The sequence below is a fragment of the Cornus florida genome, unplaced genomic scaffold, assembly GCF_030987335.1.
Source record: "Cornus florida cultivar Cherokee Brave unplaced genomic scaffold, ASM3098733v1 CherokeeBrave_3.0.0_Hap2_Chr11, whole genome shotgun sequence".
Lineage (NCBI taxonomy): Eukaryota > Viridiplantae > Streptophyta > Magnoliopsida > Cornales > Cornaceae > Cornus > Cornus florida.
Window position 1 is genome coordinate 130,144,746 of NW_026775581.1, and position 11,276 is coordinate 130,156,021.

At 41.0% G+C, this 11,276-nt stretch overlaps 1 protein-coding gene across 1 annotated transcript; it reads right to left on the reverse strand.

Annotated features, from left to right (window-relative positions):
- Positions 1 to 7,184: 7,184 nt before the first annotated feature.
- LOC132286754 (uncharacterized protein At1g65710-like) lies at positions 7,185 to 11,059 on the reverse strand. Its single transcript, XM_059789139.1, has 2 exons — positions 9,312 to 11,059; positions 7,185 to 9,000 (listed from the first exon to the last, which is right to left on the reverse strand). Exons 1-2 carry the CDS (start codon positions 10,509 to 10,511, stop codon positions 8,041 to 8,043), a joined length of 2,160 nt encoding a protein of 719 aa, XP_059645122.1. The 5' UTR covers positions 10,512 to 11,059; the 3' UTR covers positions 7,185 to 8,040.
- Between the last annotated feature and the right edge of the window lie 217 nt (positions 11,060 to 11,276).

The window sequence follows — 11,276 nt, forward strand, 5'->3', positions numbered from 1 at the left end:
AAAGGGCTTTAATGTTAGAATCGGATAACAGAGATAAGGATACGAGAAGAGAACAGTGGAAGCAGAAAAGGGGTGCAGGGCCATCATCAGAAGGATCTTCTTGGAAGAAGAACAAGGGTGGTTCATTTCAGTTTCAGGGGCAACAATTTATACGATCTGTTCCTATCAATCCTATGGCAGTTGGATCTGACAAGGGTGGAGTTATTTGTTATCAATGTCAGCAGCCTGGGCATTACAAGTCCAGTTGTCCTATGAGATCATCTTCAGTTTCTTCAGCTCCGAGGGTTTGTTATGGGTGTGGCCAGTAGGGTCACTTGATTCGAGATTGCCCGAGTCAGGGAGCAGGTACTGGTAGTGGCAGCGGTTACGACAGAGGCCGTCACAATCGGCTACAGTTCAGTCAGGTTTCAGACCGCCGCCTCCACCACAGCCTGCCTTGTCTTCTCAGGGTTCACGACCAGTTAGGAGGGATGCTCCTACCATGTCAGTGCAGCAGTCTGGTATTTAGGGTGGCAGTTTTCAGGCACGAGCACCACAGGGACGTGTCTTTGCACTTGCACCAGCTGATGCATCTTCTGGACCGTCAGTTCTCCGAGGTATCTTTCCAGTGTTTAGTTCTTGGGCTCGCATTCTTTTTGACTCTGGTGCATCTCATTCCTTCATTTCATCCTCATTTGCACTTGCATTGGGGTTAGAGGTTAGTTTATTAGAGCGGGCGTTATGTGTTGACACACCAGTGGGGGTTTCAGTATCCTTGAGCCAAGTTTGTGCGAGATTGTTCCATTGTGATAGTCGGACGGATTTTTGTGTTTGACCTTATCCTCTTGGAGATGACTAGCTTTGATGTCATCCTCGGGATGGATTGGTTAGCGTTCTTTCGGGCGACAATTGACTGTTTCAGAGGAAGAGTCACGATTTGCACTCCGGAGGAAGATTGTTTCTTTTTCATGGGAGATCGGAGTAATTCCCAACCGTCATCGTCGTATGGAATTTGTAGACGGAGTCGTGGTGATTATTTCTTGGCTAGTCTTCTAGCCGAAGAAGATGATGTCGTGGGAGAAGTTCATCCGGCGATTGTTTGTGACTTCTTGGATGTTTTTCCAGAAGATTTGACTGAGTTGCCTTCACACTGAGAAGTGGAGTTCACTATAGATTTGATGCCTGGTACCGCACCGATTTCTATGGCACCGTATTGTATGGCACCAGTTGAATTAGAAGAATTGAAGAGGCAGCTTGATGACTTAAGGATGAAAGGTTCTATTAGACTAAGTGTGTCACCGTAGGGCGCACCGGTCTTGTTTGCTAAGAAAAAGGATGGTTCTTTAAGGTTATACATTGATTACCGGAAGTTAAATCGTGCCACCATCAAGAACAAGTATCCTTTGCCAAGGATAGATGATTTATTTGATCAGTTGAGGGGAGCCAGTTATTTTTCGAAGATTGACTTGAGGTCTGGCTACTATCAGTTGCGGGTTAGGGATGAGGATATCCCGAAGACAGCATTCCGTACACGGTATGGACACTGTGAGTTCCTTATTATGTTTTTTGGCTTGACTAATGCACTAGCGGCATTCATGGACTTAATGAACCGCGTCTTTCACGATTACTTGGACCAGTTTGTGGTAATTTTCGTGGATGATATTCTTGTGTATTCACGATCTCGGGAGGAGCACGAGGTCCATTTGAGTATTGTATTATAGATTTTGTAGGAGCACCGATTGTATGCAAAATATAAGAAATGTGAGTTTTGGCTACAGGAGGTGAAGTTTTTGGGACATGTTGTTTCGGAAGGTGGAGTGTCAGTTGATCCATCAAAGGTTGAAGCAGTTTTGAATTGGGAGCAACCCAAGAATGTTTTTGAGATCCGTAGTTTTCTTGGTTTAGCGGGTTACTATCGGAGATTTGTGAAAGATTTTTCCCGTTTGGCAATGTCTATGACTCATTTGACCCGGAAAGGGATCAAGTTTGCGTGGAATGAAGCTTGTGAGTCATTTTTTCAGGAGTTGAAGACAAGATTGACTACAGCTCCAGTGTTGGTGATACCCGGGCGTGGCTTGGGTTATGTAATCTATTGTGATGCTTCACGTAATGGCTTGGGATGTGTATTGATGTAGGATGGTAGAATAGTAGCTTATGGGTCACGACAATTGAAAACTCATGAGTACAACTACCCTACTCATGATTTGGAATTGGCGGCAGTCGTGTTTGCTCTGAAGTGTTGGAGACACTACTTGTATGGTGAGAGATTCGAGGTGTTCTTGGATCATAAAAGTCTCAAATACCTTTTCTCCCAAAAGGACTTGAACAATAGACAGAGACGATGAGTTGAGTACTTGGAAGATTACAACTTTGATTTGCAGTATCATCCAGGTAAGGCAAATGTGGTAGTTGATGCCTTAAGCCAGAAATCTCGTGGAACTTTGGCTAGTTTGGCTATTCGGAAGTGGAAGATGCTTAAGGATCTGGCAGAGATGGGATTATAGTGTTTTGGTGATGATGTTTACAGTAAGTCGGGGTTCTTATTTAGTCTTGTGGCTCAGTCTACTCTTGTTGTACGAGTGATTGAGTCACAGAGACAGGACCCTAATTTAGATGTCATTCACGCTTTGATCTCTAGTGGTGAGACAGTGAAAGATTGGACCTTACATGCAGATGCGGGTCTACAGTTCAGGGGTTTGTTAGTAGTTCCCACATGTTGTCGTGAGGACATCCTACGGGAGTTTCACACTTCCCGCTTTGCAGTTCATCCAGGTGGTACCAAGATGTATCACAATTTGAGACGTCAATATTGGTGGAACGGGATGAAGAAAGATGTTGCACAGTTTGTGGCTAGATGCCTTACCTGTCAATAGGTGAAGGCCGAGTATCAGAGACCAGCCGTTTTGTTGCAACCATTACCTGTAGCGCAATGGAAATGGAAGCATATTGCTATGAATTTTGTGACAGGTCTTCTAAGGTCACGGAGAGGCAATGAGGCCGTATGGGTCATCATTGACAGATTGACCAAGACGGCTCACTTTTTGCCTATTAAGGCAACAGATGATGCGGAGAAGCTTGGTGTACTTTATGTGAAAGAAATTATAAGGTTACATGGAGTTCCTGTAACCATTCTGTCAGATAGGAATGCTAAGTTCACTTCGAAGTTCTGGGAAGGACTTCAAGCAGCGTTTGGTTTAGCGTTGCATCTTAATACGGCATTCCATCCACAGACAGACGGTCAGTCGGAGCGGACTATCCAGATTTTGGAGGATATGCTTCGAGCATGTGTGCTTGACTTGGGTGGTAGTTGGGAGGATCACCTTCCACTTATTGAGTTTGCCTACAACAACAGTTATCAGGCGAGCATTCAGATGGCTCCATTTGAGGCGTTGTATGGTAGACCTTGTAGGTCTCCTGTGTTGTTGGAATGAGGTGGGTAAGACCGCCCCCTTAGGACTCGACATAGTACTCGAGACTACTGAGAAGATTAAGCTGATCAGACAGAGGCTACTTACAGCTCAGAGCCGACAGACGAGTTATGCGGATAAGCGGAGACGGCCGTTATCCTTTGAGGTGGGAGACCACGTTTTTCTTCGGGTTTCTCCACGGAAGGGATTGATGAGATTTGGGAAAAGTGGCAAGTTGTTGCCACGATTCATTGGACCGTTTGAGATTTTAAACCGTGTAGGAAAAGTTGCCTATATATTTGCTTTGCCACCACAGTTGGATAGGGTTCACAATGTTTTCCATGTATCGATGTTACGGAAGTACGAGCCAGATCCATCTCACATTTTGAGTTGGGTTGATGTAAACATTGATGAGGATGTTTCCTACGAGGAAGGACCAGTTCAGATTCTTGACACACAACAAAAGGTGCTGAGGAACAAGACGATACCAATGGTGAAAGTCCTTCGGAGATGCCACGGAGTCGATGAGGCTACTTGGGAGCTCGAACAGAAGGTTCGCTCCAGGTACCCAGAGTTGTTTTCTTCCCCAGGTATGACTTGATTTCGAGAACGAAATCCTTTTAAGTTGGGGAGATTGTAATATTTTCAATTTTCAGCATTTTCTATTTTTCTGGAAATTTGTGAAGACAAGGGTATTTTCGTCCTTTCTCTATTCGTCCGGGATTGTGGTTGGGTCCTGTTGCATTTTTCACATTTTAATTTATGTGAATTATGTGACAATTTTATGGTGATGTGTATTATTATTTGTGTGGTGTAGATAATTGAAGCATAAAGATAAAGCAAAAAGAAAAGCTAGTGGCGGGACCCGCCACTCACACCACAAAAGGTCTAGAGACCATTTATATATTTTTTTTTTGCTCCATCTTTCTCTCTCCCCGCTGAACTCTATCTTCTCTCTCAGTTTCTTCTTTTTTCTTTTATTTTTAGAACCAAAATTGGGATCTTGATTCCTTCTTCATTTCTTATCGGAATTGAGTGCCGTTTGAGGCAAAACGACGAGCACGACGAGCTCTACGTGCTAGTACTAGAAATTCCAACTTTTGGTCCTCTTTGGGAGCTTGAATTTAAGAACCCATTTCTAGGGATTTTGCTCATTTTGAGGTAGGGGCATCTTAATCCACTCCTTTCTTATTCTATTGTGAATTACACCTCCTTCTTATGTCAAACATGTTTAATTGGGAGTTAATTATATCTATGATTGTATGAATGATGTCTAGAGAATTTTCAAGATCTTGAATATGACTTGTTTCATGTGTAAAGTATGTTTGAATGTTGTTTTTATCATACCTACTATGTGTTTACATGCTGAAAATGACTAATGAGAACATGTTTATTTAGATTGTGCCAAATTTCCCATTGTCATAATATTGAGATTATATGTACATCCATGCACATGTCATTGGGATGCATGAAATGGGAGAATTTGTCTTGAAATGAAAATGGGGGAAATTTTAGGAGAAGAGTTTTGTGAAATAGTTTTGATAAACCCGGTCGCTGCAGGGTTACCAACGGGCCAGAGGTTAATATAGCCTAGAGGAGACTAGGGAGTCGCCCTAGCGTGGTTGAGCTATTCGGGCCCCTCGATGACGCTGCGGGGTTACCAAAGGTCTAGGGACGATAGTCAATCCTCCTCTCGTGTCACGGCGGGGTTACCAAAGGGTAGGCTGTATTAACATTTAAAAGTGATGGCTTTGTGAATGAAAATGGGGAGTGACATTAGCATGCATTGCATTTCATTGCACTGCATGGTTTATAATTGGAATTGACGTGTATATTGTTTTAATTCCCTATATTGCATGATCCCTATTTCTCATTGGCCTATGCTTTGTTTGGATTCACAAAGACACAAGAATTGTGTCTTAAGTGTCACCTACTGAGATTTATGCTCACCCTATTATTTAATAATTTTTTTCAGGAAACGGGAAAGAAGTGGCGGATGACATTCTACCACAGACTTAGTATGGATTAAGAGCTTATTTTGTTGTTCTTGTACTTAGGCCTCACTATTTTTGTAAGACTAAGCATAATGTATTTTGTACGACGACTAATGGACTTTTAATATTATAATCGTACCTATGGGCCGTAACTTTTGTATGAGCTGTCTAAAAGTTGTAAAATATGGGCATTGAAATTAATCTTGTATTTTGGGACTGTAATTATGCTATCTGGATGATATAGTACGTGGTTGTACCACTATGGAATGCATTAAATTAAGGTATGATGAATGGATGAAAGGGATGCTGGAATATATATTTTATGTTTATTGTGCTGGGACAGGTTAAAAAATGTATTTAAACAGACTGTGGTAGGCCCATTTTTAGGGGGGGGTCATGCCGATTTTTTTTTAAATGGTATCAGTTTAGGGTCGTTACAAGCTAGATACAGCCAATGTTCCCTGGTAGGTCTAGGTACTTGGCCGCTGGAAAGCGTATTTTATATGTCACCTTCTACCCAAGCTGAACTATGTTATAGGCTAGTGAGCATCCTATAGTGTGTGTGTATATATATATGGACTATTTTAGATATTGCCGAGCTATCTAGGATGTATCTGCGTATCGAGTTTATGTACGCATTGTAGTAGGATAGAACTTGCATGTGGGCCTGACCCACCTTTATTTTTCAGGTGCTCGTGAGTACCAGGCTTAGGGCTTGATCGTGGTGATGCAGATACAGTCACTCACTCTTCCGACTACATAGGATTTCCTTTCTTATTCTAGCTTTGGATTTTAATTTTGTAAATTTATTTATAGTATGGGATTATTAGGGGTCCACTAGTTAGATTCCCGAGTTGTACGGATTTGGAGGATTTAAATGATATTAATTTATTGTTTAAAGTTTGAGGTTTTTTATTTTAGATTTCTTTCAGCGCATTATTATTTTATTCTTAATTCAGTTTTTATTCTTACTTGTTTACATATTAATTGTTTGGTATCCCTCGGATCTGTGCCCGGACTTGATCATCCGTGGCTCTAGAATAGAGGGATATCACACTTTTTTATTTTTAAATTAAGATACTTGATACTTTCGTCTAAAAAAATTAAACCAATCTCTTTTCCTTAAAAATAAAAAATATGGTACCAGTATAACTTTATGCATCTTAAATTATATATCAAATATTATGTGTTTCCCAACATAAAAGAAAATAGGTACCAGTATAACTTTATGCATCTTAACTTTTATGCATGCCTTCCCCCCCCCCCCCCCCCCCTCTTTTGTTTTATTATTATTTTTTTCCCTTTGTTTTATTTATATTGGGAAATGTATAATATTTGATATATAATTTAAGATGCATAAAGTTATACCGGTACCATATTTTTTATTTTTAAGGAAAAGAGATTGGTTTAATTTTTTTAGATGAAAGAATTAAGCATCTTAATTTTAAAATAAAAAAGAAAAAGAAAAGAAATAATAACAAAATATAATTTACTTGAAATATATGTATTGGATCAAAAAATCATTTTAAACGTCTACATTTATTAGAAGTTGGGACATTTATAAAGTAAATAACCAAAAAATAATAATAATAATAATAAATAAAAATAAAACAAAGTGAACAATATAAATTATTATTATTTTTTTTTATGCATAAATTGTTCATGAGAGTATATTGGTTCAATTTATTAAATTATAAACTTAAAAAAGTCTCATAAACAGTCAAAGGGTAATTTGGTCAATTTTTCACATAAAGAGGTGTATTTGCCCATTTTTGAACCTTCAGGGGGTGTTTTTGTTCAAAAAACAGGTAAGTTTTCTCTGAGTGTTCTTTTGCCAAACCTCAAGAGATGTGACTGTACTTTACCCTAGACTTGTAGTAAATTTTATGCAAAATTTAGTAATATTGTTAACGCCTGCTTTTACTTTCAATTGAAATTTGAGACTAAAACAAGGATCGGTATGAATCTAATAAAAATTGATAAGTTTGTAGGTCTAATAGAAACTGAGCCAATAACTCAACTGGTATACCTCTCATCCAGCGGAAGAAAAGGTGGGGGTGCAATTGCTATAGTGGGTTGCTTGTGAGTTTAAAAATAAATAAATAAAAGAAAATTAATAATCAGATTAAATAGAAGGAAGAAGTTGACCTGAAAAACTTCGAATGTCATTCCAACAAGACTTAACCGGAAGATATGCCTGGGTAACAAAGTAAAAAAAAAACAAAAAATTCAAAAAGAGAGACCTAGTCAAACAAATCAAATTCGATGGGACAAAGGACAAAAGTGAGTTTTCCTTTTATGTGCTGCATACTAATACAACCTACACTTCTAACACTAATTTTTTTGCGCTACATTGTCATATTGAATTTTTTTCATCGTCAAGTTTAGTAGTGACCTCTTGAAGGACAAAAATTCTCAATCTTGTAGAAGTAAAATTCGAGTCTTGGTAGAATCTTACACATATTTCTAGCACCTGGTCACGCGTACCAAACCGTATAATTTTTTTCATCTGTGCGCTTTTCAGTTATTACAAGTATGAAAAATGAACAACCAAACAATTCTGTTAACATTAAAACTACATGAAGGTTGCAAAAGTATGCAACATTCATCCAATTATGTTCTCAATTAAATGGTACAACTGAATAATCAGTTCATATTATTTAGGTTGAAGCAGCTGCAGTGCTAGGCATGGTGTGAAGACCTCTACCGGTACCATCTCTGCCACGCCTGATGCCTATCTGATGGTGATCAGGTTCTCTCTTCTTTCCACTCAGCCTTCTTTGGGCTTCATTCGTATGGCAGCCTGACTCAGAGAAACCATGCCTCCGCAAGCCTAATTGACTCCGAACATCCTCACTGGCATTGGACCTCGACGCTGTCCAACAATTGGTTGAGTCAGCTGAATTGGGCTCCCAGGAAGACGAAGAAACCCAATGTTGTTGACCCCCCACAAAGCTGTTGCTACCTGAGGATTCTTGCTCTTCTATATCCCCCTCTTCCACCATGCCCCTTCTCACAGTCACATAATTGTGAAAACTCGGCTCCATTAGATCATCAGCAACAACTTCAGATTCTGCAAAAGGGTCTTTTGTATCTAGTCTTCTCTTCCCAGCAGGATTGGCTCCAGAAGAAAATTTGTGACTATGCTTATTGAATTGCTGAGACATGGGGCTTCTTTTGCCATCAGAGAGAGTGCAGGACAGATTGGAGCTGGTACAAGAGTTGAGGTCCGCGACTGCTTCTAAGATGGAGCAGGCCTTGGTAACACAAGGTGGGAGCGAAAACGTCATGGTGGTGGTGGTGGTGGTGGTGGTGGTGTTCTTTTGATGGAAGTTTTGGATATCTTCCAGTAATAGTGCAGTGTAGGACGGATTAGGATTCAATAGAGCTTCAGGATTGAGGTCTAGCTCCCGGGATCGCCTAGAGGACCTACTTCTTGTTAATATTTGGGGTTTAAGGCTTTCATTTCCTTTAGCCTCTTCCACTATTTCCCTTGATTTGCAATCCAGAGTGAGAACATTGTCCAGAGCACCTTTGCCATTGCTGGTTTTGTTTTCAAACCCTTGAACAACCACTTTATTATTGCTTTCATTCTCAACCATTTGCTTCTGCACTGGAGTCTGCAGTATTATTGATTCATGTCAAATAACAACAACTATATCTAGCACAAGAAACAGAAGTAAACTAGTACCATTTTGCTAATCAAAGCAGTTCAGGTAACAATTGACACAAGAAAAACTTGTAGATGTTCCTAATGGATGGCAAAGGAGTGTAATAACTCTTCATAGAGATGCAGAATATAATTGAACAACCAATGGGCCATTAGTCCAGTGGAATAACCTCGAGGGAGGTTTGGGTTTCAAGCCCCCTAGTGAGTACTTATCTAACCAAAAAATAAAAATAAAAATTGAATTGAACAATTAAGTAGTACCTGAAGTAGAATGTTGCTGTTGTTGTTATTGGCAGACTTGTGGCTGGGTGGTACATTTGCATCAATCTCACTCAAAGGGGTTCTTCTGTAAGGGGAATGTTCAGCCTTCCTCGAATTGCTGCGACTAAGGGACAATGGCTGTTGTAGGTGTTGATTGAAATGGGCATTCTGATTGTCATTAGCAACACCAGCATTTGCCCTTGCAGGGGACCGAGAACGAGGCGACGCTGCCCCGGCATTTCTCTTCACCGAAATCCTTCTAATGGTAGCACCAGACAGAGGCTCTGCACCCCCACCACCGCCATTATTGCTCTTATCCATTGTCAAGGAAGAAACTGTAGCAGGGACAGAGACCATCTTTCCAGGTCTAGTACAAGTGCCACTAGCATTGGCATTGGTAGTACTAATTGGTGATTCAGATCTTCTGCCCGGAGACCGACTCACCCTTCTCCCACCACCACCGCCGCCGCTGCCCCCTCTTTCTCTGCTGCCAGACCTCTGCTGCTCCTGTTGCTGTTGGTCTCTTTCCCTGCTGGGAGTCCTCCTCCTCCCATTGGACGGAGAAGAACCCGCCCTTGATTGGCGCTGGCGTTGCCGGTGGCGGTGGATTCTCTCTGCCGCCGCCATCCCATCACCACCAACACCATTGTCATTGTAATTACCTTCTTCAATTTCATTGCCTTTCTCCGTATCGCAGTCAAAATCATAACTCCTCTTTGAACCAGAGTACTTTCCGCCACGGTGGGGATTGCTCGTGTTGTCAGATCCACCACCGGAAGCAGCCTTGCCGGTGGACGAACTCCGGCTGAGCCGTCCACACTGTATCAAAATAGCATCCACCTCTTCTTTTGTGCAGCTTGAGGTCCTAACTATGACACTTCCATTCCCCAATCCTCCATTCATCACATTGCAGCTAACCCCATTGTTACCGATTTCGATTTCTTCAGATGTAGCACTCGTAATAGAATTAGAACAAGTGGCCTTCTGATTTCCTCCGAGTTTTTCTTCTTCAGATCGCCGATCAAAGTCGTGGCTGTGGTTTTTCCGATGCTTTATGACAAATATTTCCTTCTTCACAGTTGTTTCCTCCGCCTTCTTCTTCTTTTCTACATCTGTATTGGACTTGCTTGGATCTGGTGGCTCTGGAATTGCACTAGCTGAAGAACAACTAGCGCATTTCTTGCTTAAACAACTACCCATTTCTTAGAGATATAGAGAGAACCGTTACAGAGAAGGGACTAGGAGTGAACGAAGATTGTGTGAGAGAGAGAGAAGAGTACAGTAGTACTCCGTTGGAGATAAGGTAAAAGGGTTAAATGTCCGAGAAACCCATTCTATTTAAAATTGTAAAGTTTCGGGATTTTAAGAAAGAGAAAGCAATTCAAATTTTTTGACAATTTGGGCGGGAAATCGGTCAATAGAGACGTTAAGATGGGCTTTTCAAAAACCAGTGTCAGACCCACCTAATCTAATCTTTACATCATCATAGTTTCCCTTATGCACTAGTACTGCTATATTGTTAAAGCTTTGTACCATTAGATTTTGAATTTACTTAATGGTCAACTTTAAGACATTGCTGAACAACAGACTTTGTTCTTCAATTTGGGTAAGATCATATTTTAGTATGAATGTTTATCGTGTATAAATGCAACATCATCATTTGCCGGTGCAAATGCAACATCATTTGCCAGAACTAGGGCTGCAAGTTGTGTTGGCTCAACCCAGCCCAGTCCCAACCCAACCTCAACCCGAATCGGGTTGGGTTGGGCTAACCCGAATTGTAAATGCAACATCATTTGTCAGAACTAGGGCGTTGGGTTGGCCCAACCCAGCCCAGTCCCAACCCAACCTCAACCCGAATCGGGTTGGGTTGGGCTAACCCGAATTATATTTAACATGAGTCATGATCATAACCCAACTCGAAATTTTTTGAACGGATTGGGTCGGGTTGACGGGTTAAAAACT